The 14,865-nt window shown below is 37.5% G+C and overlaps 1 protein-coding gene across 1 annotated transcript in view; it reads left to right on the top strand.

Annotated features, from left to right (window-relative positions):
* Positions 1–3,727: 3,727 nt before the first annotated feature.
* Positions 3,728–14,865, top strand: part of PI15 (peptidase inhibitor 15) — a 33,794-nt gene continuing 22,656 nt past the window's right edge. Inside the window, exons 1-2 of the mRNA XM_037068949.1 lie at positions 3,728–3,882; positions 4,441–4,749. Coding sequence (XP_036924844.1) covers positions 4,477–4,749 — 273 coding nt within the window. The 5' untranslated portion in view covers positions 3,728–3,882; positions 4,441–4,476. The remainder of the gene's footprint in view (positions 3,883–4,440; positions 4,750–14,865) is intronic.

The following is a 14,865-nucleotide window of genomic DNA, read 5'->3' as shown; positions in this document are numbered from 1 at the left end:
GTGACAAATTAATATGAACAAGGGGTGACTCCCCAAAAGTGGAATATATTCATGAAAAAATCATGTATTTATTTGTGTATGTTTAAACTTCAGTTACCTTCAAAGTACTCTCCATTTGGTGCAACACACCTATTGAGACATTTTTTCCAGTGCTCAAAACAGTTTTTGAAATCATTGATTTTAATGTTTTGTAGTGCTTCTGTTGTTGTTTGTTTCACTTCTTTCACATCAGCAAAATGTTTCCCTTTGAGGACTTTTTTCATTCTGGGAACAAAGAAAAAGTCACTTGGGCAAGATCAGGCGAATAGGGAGTGTGGGGTACAGAGGTCACGCTGGTTGTGGTCAAAAACTGCTGAACTTCAGCACAGTGTGGGCAGGTGCACTCATATATCACTTATCATGAAATGAGCAAAACCTTGAAAGTGTCTTTAAAAACATTCACTGTAGCTGAACACAACCTCTCACAAAAATGCCAGTGGTACACTAATATAGATGGACTCCTAGAACACTCACCTGGTGGGGGAAGCCTGTGCTATAAGTGGCCCACCCTCCAGAAGATAATGCCATTGTTTTTTGGGTCCTCCTCAAATTAAAAAACAAATAGGGTTTATACAGTAATCTTAAGAAGGCTCTGAGCACTCTCATGTCTTTGTGAGATGCTATACACAATTATCTTTTTTTCCTTATGAAGTAGAGGTTGACCTTTGCTCTTCTCTACAGATACTTGTAAACATTGTCTTTGATTCTCCCCATTGTACCAGATAAAAGCACTTTTACAAAGAGTTTACTTAATAGATGTGTGTGTAGTAGGCGATGTCTATGCGTCTCTGAAAAAAAAATATAGTACTCCTCAAAGTATGAGCATGTGAATCATTTGAGGATTCTGGTAAAATACAGATCCAGCCAGATTCAGTGCATCTTGGAGGGGCCCTGAATTTTTGCATTTCTAACAACGCCCCTGATGCCAGTGCCTTTAGTCCATGGAACACATTTTGGTTCAAAGTACCTCTGCTTAAGCAGGTGTGTCATTCTGAGACAATTACAATATATTTCCTTTCAATTTTAAAATCCTGATCATATTCTCACAGGTGTCAAGGTGGACACAGTTGCTCCCAATTGTATATGTATTTCCTTTTGGTAATATAACTGCATTCCATATTTGTCTCAGTTGGCAAGCATTCCTCTGAAGGTTTCTAAACATGTCAGTGCTCTTTTTCAAAAAGAGATGTCACAAAGAATCACCTCATTGTTACTTATTCATTAATAGTTCTTTTACTGACAACTTGGATTTATGTCCCTTAATTTTGCAAGTATTTTATAATTAAAATTACTTTCAAAGCATTTTAAATACTTCTTCTGGTAACAACATCTGCTTGGAAGCAGAATTCTGAACTCTCCTCACATAGGTATTTTTTATGATTCCATATTATTCTTAGCAGTCCAAAATTCCACAATATAATCCATGTGTGTTGAAAGACATCTGAAATTATTGACATGCCTCAGGGTCTTAAGATTAAGCAGCTATCAGATCTGCCCTCATGTAATTGGGCTTGTTTAGGTCTGTCTCAGGAATTCGTTCTTTCTTTCTCCTCCTCTTTCCCTTTACTTTCTCTTATAGGAAACCCATTTATGGTTCAAACACATTTCTCAAGGAACACTTTTTTTTATTTGTGTGAAAGTCCCTTAAGTTACACTTCAAGAGATGGACAATATCTCTTTGTGTGAACGACAAAAAAAATTAACCTTGAAAATGATGGTTGATATTTGTGAGATTCTAAGCAAGAGCTCAGCCATCCTGGAGAAAAAAATAGGTTCATGTGCACTGCTTAGGCATTAAAAATCCTATTGTCCCCTGTACCCCTGTACATCAAACAGCAGCTATATGACATGTTGAAGAGTATAGGCCAATCAGTGCTGTCACTAATTCTCAAAAGGTGCTGTTATCTTTGAGCTGGATGGCTAACAGAGAATATGTTGTCTAACCTTCTAGTAAATTCAGAAATCCTTAATATAGCACCCTTGGGATTTATTCAAGGTACCATGAGTCCTTCCTGAGGAGGTGAGACCCTAGCTGGACAGCTCCGGTTGTTTAAACATCTGCAGCTGTGGTCACGTGCATTTCCTCCCGCAGCTCTGATGCTTCACGCTATTCCTACTCACCTCCTGCCCTTCTATAGTTTTGCCTTTTCAAGTCTACAGTGTTAAGTCTTATTTACAGCTTTCAGTATTGCAAACTGAGCTCTCCTAAAATGAGTTCATTTTAGTTAGAGCTTGCTACTCATAAAAATATAGCAAAACCTGAACTTTGACACACGAAGTCACTGTCTCTGACTGCATCTGGCCACTGTACTTAGATCTTCAGTGACACTTCTGGTTTCAAACACTTTATTGCTCCCTTAAAGAATTTTATGAAGTCAGTCTCACCGTAGAATGTGCACCTTTCCTCTCTCCCATTTTTAGATGCACTAATAAAGAGTTAAACAGTGTGCATCAGGCCACACATATTGCTGGAGATCCAACTGGGAATATAGCCCAGGAAACTTGGCTCTCAGTCTGGTATACTTCTAACCACATGACTATCATTTCTGATGACTGTAAATTCACATAGTAGTCCTCCTGCAGAAACACTAGGAGACGAGCACATCGGCACACTGGACAAGTCAGTGCATTGTTTTAAGTGAATTTCTAAACTGATTAGTGTGTATTTTCCAAGACTCCTGTTGCCACTTGCTGTGAATGGGCTACATTTTTTTGTTACCAGGACACACAGCATTTTTGAGGGTCCTTTTATTACAGATTTCCCTAATATTCACATTCTTGGCTCTTGCCTTCCCGGACACAGATTTTGCTCCAAAGGCATCTTTTTAAGAAGGCACTTCAGACTGTTGGCGGCGGCTGCTGCTGCTGATGTTAAATTCTTCATGGACTCTGTGCTGTGCCCTCCAACATGCTTCCTGAGAAGCTGAGCCACTCTGCTTAAAATTTCAACTATATGTTTCTAAACCTGAAACAGATGTTATCTGGGCTGCTGTCAATTGCCATGGATTTGTCTACTTGCATTACACATGAGGCAGGTAAAAGGCAGGAAATTTGCTACCTCATATTGTAGAAAAGAAAAAGGGGAGAGGGAGGATGACAGAGAGAGAGAGAGAGAATAAATATAGAAATTAGAGGGATAAAACCACATGACAGAGAACAACCACATGAGCACCTATTATCCTAATACCATATGCTATAGTTTGGCTAATACTGATTTCCCTGGCAACCCTCTTGAACCATGTTTGTGGCCACCCAGATTAACTCTGTGAGCTGATCTTTTGATTTAATATTAGCTTGCTCTTTTCAGCTCCCATGTCATTTACTATCTTTAAAAAAGTACTCCTTGTTACCCAATCATCTGTATTTTCAAGAACTCACATTCTTTTTTCTTTCCTTTTTTTCTGTATGGGAACTAGGAACTAGAAACTATTAAATGAGGGAAATCAACCACTGACAGAAAAGGTGAAAGCCCAAAGAAAAAGGGGTTTGTCTTTTATGGTTTGTATTTTGTAAGCTGTGGGTGTGACTCAATTTCCTCACCACCCACATAAAAAAGGTTGCCACCCAATCACTGTTTTTTTTTCTACCCCAAACCCCTCCCCTTTGATTTTTGGCTAGGAGAGACCCTAAGAAAGACTGCCTTTTCTGGACGTTGCTGACTGTGACATATAAAAGCTGTTAGCTGCTCCTGTAGCCAGCAGCATTCAAACCTTGCAGACTTTTGCTCTCTGAGAGTTTGTAATAAGACACACTCCTCTTACAAGAGTTCATACTACAACCTAGCAAAAGCAAAGAATTTAAATTTTTGGAAGAACAAAACATTCATTTTGGCATTGTACAGAGGTAAGCTATTTAGCTCAACAAGTTTATTTTGCATGCACTGATTTTAAAGTAGCTCAATTTTTTTTTTTTTACGTTTAGATATGTGATTGGGTGATTATGGCTCTTTTGTATGCTTCTATCACTTGGTGTCCATATGTGTCTGGGAGACATTATCAGCACATTGTCTGTTGTTACCTGTCCTGTGATGCATATTTTACTCTTCGCTCTCAAGATGAATTTTTAATTCCTAAAGATTTTCCTCTGAAAATACATATGCAGTCATGTGTTCAGTGGTTCAGGCATTTGGGGCAAATGGTTTACATTCATTTTAGGGTTAGTAGTCATGCTGTTAATTTTCCTTTAGCTCCAGGGAATTCCTCTTAGGAATCTGCATCATAACACCAAGTAAAATGTAAAGAGACGACTGTATGCTGTCTCCCAGGCTTGAGTTCAACATGTGTTTGAATTTTTTGGAGAAATCAAGTGAAAGAATGCTCCCAAATAATAACTTGTAAACCCATACTCTCTGGCCCATTTTTCCCCATTCATAGACCCTAATTCTACCTTTCTAATTTAAAGCAAAGCGAACTGGGTGACCTCTCCTCTACCCTCAAAATGACAGCAGTCTCTGCCGTCAGCAGCGCTCTCCTGCTCTCCCTTCTCTGTGAAGTAAGTGCTGTTGTCTTACTCAATTCCACTGACTCATCCTCGCCAACCAATAATTTCACTGATATTGAAGCAGCTCTGAAAGCACAGCTAGATTCTGCGGACATCCCCAAATCCAGGCGGAAACGCTACATTTCGCAAAATGATATGATCGCCATTCTTGACTATCATAACCAAGTTCGGGGCAAAGTGTTCCCACCAGCAGCAAACATGGAATATATGGTAAGAGGAATTTTTCTTTAAGTTCTGAGTGAGAAAGCTTTATTTAAATTTTACATTAGAAGAAATCTAAAGAGTGTTTATATGTTATGAGATGGGGGGCACTTTTTACATGTTTTAACTCAGAAAAAGTTTTTGTGTACCTCATAAACTGAAGCACTGTTCCAGTATAGAATTAAAGGAGCGGGGGTGTAGTTATCTGTTGTGAGTTCCATAGCCATTGATGAATCATGTCTTATATAAGAAACATAGGTAAAATGTAAGGTATGTTTGAGTGATCACTCTTAGAATTCATTTTTTTAAAATAAAATCACATGGAAAATGTTTGGGGGCTCTGTTTAGCTAGTAGTAAAACACTTGTTGAAAATAATTTTTTGAATTGTAGCTTTTGTGTGCACAATTTATTCTTTGGGCAGGTGTCTTTTCTTTTTCTTGGACAAAGCTCTTTCTGTGCTAATCTACTTGTGTTCTGAGGGAACATGCTGACTTTTTCCTCCTTGTGATTTATTTAATGCTTTGTCACTGAGATATCAGTGAAGCCAGTGTGCACTTACTTGTGTGCTGTTCCAACTTGCTATGAACACATTCTTTGCTCTCAACATTAGGCTCTGTGTGTTTAAATTATTTTATTTAGAATTTTTTTTAAAGTGGGTATTGAAAAGATAGATGTTTTTTAAAGTTTTTATTTTTGGTTTTGGATTTATGCAAGATTTTGATTTAAATTCCATCACCTTCCATGAGCACAGCTTGGAGCCTATTTCAGGCAACAAAGACCACCAACATGGTACTTCTGAGATGGGGTGGGGGTAGCAGTACCACCAACAACTTTTCATAAATGCTGACCTGAAATTTGGGGATTTCTGTCAGATTCTAAATACATCTATTTAAATTAAATAAGCTTTTTAAGTTTGACTGATTACAGATGTTAGTGTCATAGAAAAAACAAAGACTAGTCAAATGTAAGAGTGTCATAATTCATAGAAGTGAACAGTAATTTAGACTCTATAAAAATGCATGTTCCTAGGACTTTTAAAGAAAGAGGAAAAGAAGAAGATGTAACCAGTCCTAATATATATGGGGTTATATAGTTTCATGCTTAAGAATATGAGCTCTGGCCCTGGTTGGGTGGTTTCATTTGGATCATTGTCCCATACACCAAAAGGCTGCAGGTGCGATATCTGGTCAGGGCACACACCTAGAGTGAGGGTTTGATTGCCAGTTGGGGTTCATATGGGAGGCAATTAATTGATGTTTCTCTCTCATGTCTCTCCCTCTTTCACTCTCTCTCTCTCTCTCTCTCAAATCAATAAAAATACATATCCTCAGCTGAAGATTTGAAAAAATGGAAAATGAGCTCAGGAATCTAAATGCTTGGGCTGAAACCCCAGTCCTGGAATACAAGTTGAGTGAATTTACTACCTCATTCATTTTCATCATCTCTAAAATGAAAATGAAGGATGTATCTGCCAAACAGAGTTGTTATGAAGAATGTATGAGTTGAATAGCAGAATAATTAGAACAGAGTCTACTAAAAAATAGATGCTCAATAAATGTTAGCTTTTATTGGTTTCTGTGAACGTTTTGTGAAAGGTTCTCAGTGTAAACTACTCAAGATCAAAGAGCAGAGGCAATTATACACATTGAAGAGGCGTTTCTAGACTGTGATGTATACACATAGAAAGAAGAGGAATAGATGTTTTCAAAATTGCCATAAATTTTAGAGTAATATGCATGAGGTTCCATGTGAGCCCAGAAAGGTATCATACCCAGATTGTGTGTTTAGGAAGTACTTCCTAGAGGGGATCACATCGCTATGAGACTAAAGTGAGACTCAAGACAACTGAACTGGCTTTGGAGACAAGCTCTACTGGATTGAAATCCTAACTCTGCTGCTTACCTTGTGGATAATTTACTTAAGGTTCTGAGACTCAATTTTCTTATCTATAAAGTGGGAGTGATAATCTATGTAACAATCCATCATGATATAATGCATCAGGATATATTTTAATGATATGGAGGGAAGAAGTATTGTCATGAGTTAAGGCATAGATGGGGTACAACACAGTAGAAATGAGATTGAATAAAGCCACATTTTTCTAGTTATATATTTCCCCACTGATCAAGAATTAACTCATTCCACCTGTATTTATTTAATTGCTTCTATGTGTCAAGGACTTGGCTAATTGTTTCTACAGATGGCCTCATTTGATAGCTCACATTTTCCCTATGAGGTTAAGATTGTGATCTTCACTTTACAAATAAAATCACTGAGACCCAGAAAAGTAAGTATATGGGTAGGCCAAGGTGGCATGGATCATGACTGATATGGACAGGGTCACCAGAATTAGAATTTAGGTCTGTGTCATTTCAAAGCCCATGCTTGTATTGGGAGCACTCTTCACTTAGCTCTAGCAAGTGTTCCACTGGAGGAACCCCCCAGAAGTATTAGAATATCTTTGTTTCCTTCTTTAAATTGACAACTGAAATTCTATAGCATTTATATTTTATTTGTTATTCCTCTCTTATTTGTTTTTCAAATAGAAGACCTATTATGTACAATTTATTTTGTAAGAACCAGATATAGTGTTGGTGACATAGTAGAAGCTCTATAAATCCTCCTTAACTCAGTAAAATTGATGAGAAATAGCAGAACAGTTAAGTCCTATAAAGTAACACATGATTATCTTAAATTATTATGTATACCCTGCACATAGTTACTTTGCATAAGTATTTATTAATTTAATATTTATCAAGCACCTATCATACATTAGGCACTATTCTAAACATTAGGGAAAATTTATTAATAAAATAGATATTCCTTGGCCATTTAAGATGGAGAATTAGACAGCAAACAAGACAATTAAAATACATAGCACATTAAAAGATAAAAATTATAAGAAAAATAAAGCAGATTGTGATGAGGTTGAGAAATTTAATATGGTGGTCAGGGAAGAGCTCAGTGAGAGTGTTCTAGAGAGAAGGGAGAAAGTGAGCCAAAGTGATCAGCAAGGGGGGCCCATTCCTGACAGAAGGAAGAGCAAGTAAGGGCAAAGGCCTGGAGGCAGGAGGAAATTAATTAGTTCAGTTAGAAAAATATGCTTCATGTGGTGAAACTGTAGAACTTCCTGAGTAAATTGACCAATTGAAAAAATTCATTGGTTCCCTCATGAGAGACTCTGAGAAACTCTGAAGGAATTACAATATAAAAGGTAGCTTATAGGCCACAGGACAGAAGTTAAGTGACTTTATCTCTAGGCCAGATGAAAAACACAAATCTTAATCGAACACAGTTACCTTTATTTTAATTTATTCAGCATTGATTTGAATTGTGAGCAATTTGAAAATGAGTTCAGTTCTTAACTCTACTATGTGTCTCAAAAACTGGAGACACTTAGCTCACTATGGTCACCAGCCATGTGTACAAATTATGCCCATTCATGAGTGATATCATTACAGGAGTTTGTGATATCATTACAGGAGGTCTTCAGCTCAGGGCTTTTCCTGATTGCGCCAGCGCCAGCTGGATTTGTACTCTCCTTGATCCCCAACTTTCCTGTCTGAACCTTTTCCTGTGCCATTTCCTCTCTTTTTAATGTCGCCTCATTAAAGTCTGCCATTATCTGTAATCCTACCCTCCAAGTTTTAAGCAGAATGTGTGTCCTTTCTTGATATTTCTTATGATCACAACCACATTTGATTTCTCCTTTTGAAGCACCACAACCTATACATTTATTATAGTTCTTTCATTAAAATCAAACTAGATTTACAGTTATTTGTATATTTCTTGCAAACTTCCTAATTTTAAGCTTCAGAGTATTAAGTCATCTTTGTATTTCTATTTTTAACTAACATTAATTTTCATATGACAGTCAGCCCTCCATATCCATGGGTTCTCCAACTGTGGATTCAACCAATAGCAGATCAAATATAGTCTGAAAACATCTGTCACATTCTTGCTGACGTGTACCGTGTACCATGTAGTCAGACCTACAATGTGTAGACTTTTTTCTTGTAATTATTCCTTAAACAATACAGCATAACAACTATTTCCATAACACTTACATTGTAGTAGGTATAATAAGCAATCTAAAGATGATTGAAAATATAAGAGGGATGTTTGTGGGTTATATGCAAATATTAGTCCATTTTACATAAAGGACTTGAGCTTTCACAGATTTGGGGTCTTAAACCAATCACACACAGATAGCAAGGCACAACTATATTATTTATATTTTAATATAAAATTTCTCATCATTTATAAAAACATTTTATTACATGCACTCAAAATAAAAGTACTTTTATAAGTTAAAAAAGTAATAATATAGATAGAGCTTAAAATATGCAAATCAAACTTCTTTACTCTGGCTTCTGTGCTCCAATTAGTTTACTGACAAATTTCCAGAGCTTCTTGGACACCAGCTGCTTTTCATTCTTCCTAATGGCAGCTTAAACCATGACTCTAAACCACAAACCACACTAGTTTCTTAGAATAAGAATTATCCCCAAAAGAATGAAATTGCAAGACTCACACATGGAGTAAAATTTGTAGGACATTTTTTGAATCCAAGTCAATTGAATAAGTTCTATTTAAAAAATCTGAAGTCCCTCCATAAGAATATGAGATCCAAAGATAACAGAAATCTGTCTTTAAATTGTAAACAAAACAGTAAAAAAGAAAACAAATGGGGAAAAATTCACTAAGCATATAACTCAGTATAATACACTGCTGAATAAGATTGATGTAATAAAAGAGGTCCGGATGAATACCATGGAGAAGTCAAAGAAAGAGGTGCTAATCTGTAGTTGGCAAAATCACAAAAGGCTCCTTGGAGGAGGGGTGTTTGAAATTGATGCTCAGGAAATGGTAGGGTTGGCTGATATGGTAGGTAAAACAAGGTATGAACAAAATTGCCAGGAAAGAAAACATGTAGTACATCACCCATATCTTTTGAGGAGTTTGAGAGAATATTGAGGATTACTCAATACAAAAGCATTAGAGAGTCTGGAGGTTTAGAGCAGAGGTAGAAGTTCATTACAACAAATGATCCTGGCAATTGATGGAGTTCAGAATGGCAGTGAAAGTGACAGGAGAGGTGGCAACCATAGTCAGTGATGCCATTTCATCAGGCACAGTTAGGGAGGGGCTGGGCACCTACATCTACACACAGTGACAGGTATGAACAGCTAATTGAAGTGCAGTGCATGAGACAGCAGTCTTCACATCTAGTATAGACTGGTAGAAAGGCAGGTGAGGGGCAGCATGAAGATAAGGATATATATGAATTGAACAACTGAACACCGAAAATAAAAGGTGTAATGTAATGTCAAGAAGCCAAAATAGCGCCCTGGCTGGTGTAGCTCAGTGGATTGAGCACAGGCCGGCAACCCAGAGGATCGTGATTTGATTCCCAGTCAGGGCACATGCCTGGGTTGCAGGCAGGTTCCCTGCAGGCCAACTCCCAGCAGGGGACCCACGAAAGGCAACCATACACTGATGTTTCTCTCCCTCTCTACTTCCCCTCTAAAGATATGTAAATAAATAAAATTTTAAAAAAAAGAAGCCAAAATAGCTATATTGATAATATAGCCTATTCCATTAGTTTGGTGCCTGCAAGTGTTATTGGCAGAACTAAAGGAATATGGCTTCCTCTGCTTTTATGGTAAAGAGAAAAATACTAGTTACAAGTCACAGCAGGTAGTAACATAACAAAAAGCATGAGTCAGATGAATGAATGGAGAATAAATTAATCCACCTTCAGAAATAGCCAGTAAACTGTTTCCTACAATAATTTATAACTTGGGAATAATAAAAAATGCTGACTCATTTATTTGACTTTCCTGTAGAAGATAATGTAGTTAATGTAAACTATGTTTTTCCCTTTGTTCAATAGTTGACTAAACACTTGTGATGTCTATTCTTATTACTTTGAAAAAAAATGAAACCATATATTGTCCCAAATGGCACAGTTCCCCTCATTTGGGAAGGGAAACTCAATTTTCTTATTGTGAACAGGAGATATTTGATGTGTCTAACCTAAATCTTTCCAATGAATGCTTTTACGACTGCTAGAAAGCCACCTGAGAGCCTTTGCCAGGCAGCAGTGGACTGAGAGAGACTGCTGATGGTGAGACATTTCTTCAGTGCTTTGGGGACTCTGCATTCTTATTCTAGATGGAGAACTTTTCAAGGGTCTTCACTACAAATGGAGACTGGGCATGTTATTTTATAAGAAGCTTCTTTCAAGGTGCACATTGCTCACTATCACTTTGTGTTGTATACAAATGCTTAGCCCTCCATATATGGAGCCTGCTGAATGAAGGTGAAGAGAATTTCAAGACCAATTTTTTCTACAAACTCCAAGAAGGGCAAATGTAAGCACATGGACAGGATGTGATTCAGAATGTCACCATTAGGTGGAACACAGGAAAGCTGTGACTCACACAGAGGCCACATATGCAGTGACCATATTTCCCAATATTCAACACTCTAAATTTTTTTTTAATTTTCATTTTTTTGGGTAGCGAATGATATTTGACCAAATACAACAGGGATAGAAAAGAATTATATTGTATTCCTGCTGAGTATTGGTAGAATATAGCATTATAATCTATTCTAGAGAGACCACAGTAAATACCTGTGGAACAACTGAATGAAGACTTTTAACTTCTGGGCATCTGTGTAAGGAGCATGTGGCTATGGCACCCTGGTGGGCAAGAGTCCTTCAGTATTCAATCACTCATCCCATGATATATATTCAGGTACCTGGTACTTTGATGAGAGGACTGAATGGGGAACTAAGAAACACCCTTTCTTAGGAGCACTGTGAACAGACAAGTAAATTGAGAAAGCAGTGAGCTGAGTGCTAATGGGTGCTATGGGGTCATATGGGGTGTATCTAGGCCAGACTTGGACTTGGGATATAGGGGCTGGAAAGGCCTCTAGAAGACAATAATTTCAAATACTAAAAAAGAAGTAAGTAAGTAAGTAAGTAAGTAAATAAATAAATAAATAAAAGTGAAACAGGAAAGAGCTGAAGAAGGAGGGAACACATTGTAGGTATGAGAGTGTGTTCCCAGAAGGTAGGTTCATGCTACACTGAAGGCAAGAATAAAAATCCAATGTGGCTTGGATGAAGTGTATTAAAGAAAAAGTGATGTTTGGTGAGGTTAGGGAGGCATGCAGAAACCTGTGTGGGATTTATTTCAAGATTGAAGCTGCATCATTAATTGAAGGTTTTAAGCAGAAATATATAGTTGATTTACATTTCAGAAAGGTCATTCTGGCTCCAGGATGAGGAAGGGCTTAGAGACTGGCAGTAGTACAGGCAGCAAACACAAGTCCAGAGGTGTCCGTCTGGGTGAGTGATGATTGAAGCCTCAGTGAAGTTTGTTACAGGGATGTGACAAAGTAAATTTAAGCATCAGATGAATAGGAGGGAGTGATTTATATGATAGAACAGTGAAGGAGGTTGCCTTCATTTTTGACCAGGACAGTTGGGTTTCTCTGATATCAGATAGTTTCTCTGGGTATCAGATAGTTTTTAAGTGGCTGCAGGTGTATCATCCGGGTACACACCTACAGGGATTGAAAGAAGTAGCTACGGTAATTTTTCAACGAGTGTGCCACAAGAATTTTTAAAACATGCAATACTTGACTAGTCAGGGGCACTGACCTCTTTTCTCTTACATTTTCAAATAAAAAATGACAACAGGCAACACAACAACAGCTGTCCAGTGTGAATGAATCAAAATTATATATATTTTTGTCAGATCAGCAAAAAATATGACATTTTTTTGGTGTGTTGCAGAATTTTAGAAATTAGTTTATGTGTGCCACGAGATGAAAAGGTTGAAAACCATTGTTCTTATACAAGTAATTTTGGATGAGCATATGCTCTGGACCACTTGCATAAGGGGTAGAGGATATAATGGAGATAGCATGAATAGATGATTTTATGTTTGGGACTCAAGTCAAGAATTTTTGCAAGAAAGCTTCATCTATTATTTTAGAATGAGTGTTGAAACTTAAATCGACATAAATTCAAATCTGTTTCAGAGACCTAAATAATACCAGGCCTATGGAGTCTTTTGACATATTAAGAATAAGGTCTTTCTTGAAATTAATCAAACAATTTCTGGAAAATAGAAGCTACCTGGAGACTGGTCTGGTATCCTGAGTTTAGCATATCTGAAAACCATTTAATAGTCATTTGGTGGCCATTAAATAGTTTTGAACTTGAGATATTTAGTTATCTATAAGAATTTCTGAAGAATGATAGGGGGGCAAGGTGAAGAAAGAATAACAGCTCATACTAACAATGTTTGGCACAAAATATACCCTAGAGTGAGGTTTGGAGGAATGGGGTTCCAGTATTTCCAGTCTATGCTACCCATAATGTCTAAAATCAGGTGTCAAGCATTTTCTTTGACATGGATGTGAAAGACTGCCTAACAAGTTGTGTTTTCAGACAAAATTTTTCATGACTTAAAATTTCACCCAGCAGAATTCAAACTGAAACAATCCAGAAATGTTACTTAAGGACACATATTCTCCTCCTAAGAAGTACATCAAATTCACATTTCATGATTTTATTAAATAGGAACATTCTATCAAATCTCTATCTCTGCATACTTTCTTAAATTCCTAGGAAAGACAAGAGTTGTGTTATTAAGGAAGTGGAGTTGATGTTTGCAGTAGGGAGAAGGTAGGTGGAAAGGCATCTGGATTCTTCTGACTCAGTGGACAATGGCAAGGTAGGGGATTTGCATTGTATCAGAGGAGAGTTTAACAATCAATAGTTTAACAGTGAAGACCAATTTTTATATTATTGTAATACCAAGTTCACAAAAAATTTAACCACATGTAAGAATATCCTGACTCATAAGTCTAGTATTAAATGATAGCTGATGAGTATTACATTTCCCCAGAGAAGAGGACTTTTGTTAGAATCCACCAAAAAAAGATCTTAAAATTTAAAAACGAAACATGTAAAAGAAGAATTTAAATTGGTGAATTCATAAGTTTTAAAACTTCTAAATGTTTCCTAGATTTTAATCTTCCACTGATGTTATTTTTCCCTGAAAGAAAGTTCCTTGTTTTCTGTATACAATTCTGCTTCTGATTATTTAGTTGCCTTAGGGTTTTTCTGTTTTCACTTTATCTGATTGCAGGCTTAGTTGAGATTAAAGCTTGATGTTTCTTAAACTTCAGGCTGTCAGATAACAAGATTAAAGGGTACCTTAGTGCTCCCCAGTTTGCTAGTTCACTGACACCACTACCATCCAGGACTTGAATCCCCAGTACTGATAATATCCACCTTTACACACACCCTTGTACTACTAGAGCTGGGCTGTCACTGACCTAACCTTCACATCAGTCCTGAGAGATGGTGACAGTTTTCCTCATTGAGAGACAGGAAGCTTGAAACTTGCAGAGCATAAATAAATTGGCCAAGGTCACAGAGCAAGTAAATCAAACTGGTGAGAACACAGTTCTATCTGACCACAAAATCCACAAAACCCACACTTGGAAAGACCACAATACACACCCCCTTCAAGCATTCATCTCCTGCTTTAGGGAATTTCCCTACGTGCATTTCATCTGAGGACATCACTGAGTACTAGAAGGTGTTTCTTCATGGGGAATGAAACATTGCTTCCTGTACTCTTTCTTGGACACTATAAGGGGAATTTCTGCATTATAATAGTGCTTTTAAAGGTTGTGAGCACCTGTGTCTTAGGTCCCTAATCCAGTCACCCCACTCTTAGCCTCCTAAGTGTGGCCTACCAGGAAAGATTGCACAAAGAGATTGGCTTTCTTAAAATCCTAGGAAAGACAAGAGTTGTGTTATTAAGGAAATGGAGAATTGAGGTGCTGCATCACCACTACTTGTGGGAAGCAGTGTCGCTTTGGTTGAAGATGACCTTTTACCTGGTTGTCATCCCTGCTTGGGTTCCAACATGTGTGTTATTCTAACAGTGAGGTGCCTGGAATTGATGTGGCCTGTCCAGTGTGGAGTGGTGCTGAGCAATTTTTCTCCATTTGTTCTGCTTCTGTGGATGCAGCCAAAAGTGAGGTTGGGAGATTTGATGGCCAAAGTCTCCTGCTGATCCATATCA

The sequence above is a fragment of the Sturnira hondurensis genome, unplaced genomic scaffold, assembly GCF_014824575.4.
Source record: "Sturnira hondurensis isolate 20B ecotype Veracruz unplaced genomic scaffold, ASM1482457v3 Scaffold0018292, whole genome shotgun sequence".
Taxonomy (NCBI): domain Eukaryota; kingdom Metazoa; phylum Chordata; class Mammalia; order Chiroptera; family Phyllostomidae; genus Sturnira; species Sturnira hondurensis.
This window is presented reverse-complemented; position numbering and strand designations above follow the sequence as displayed.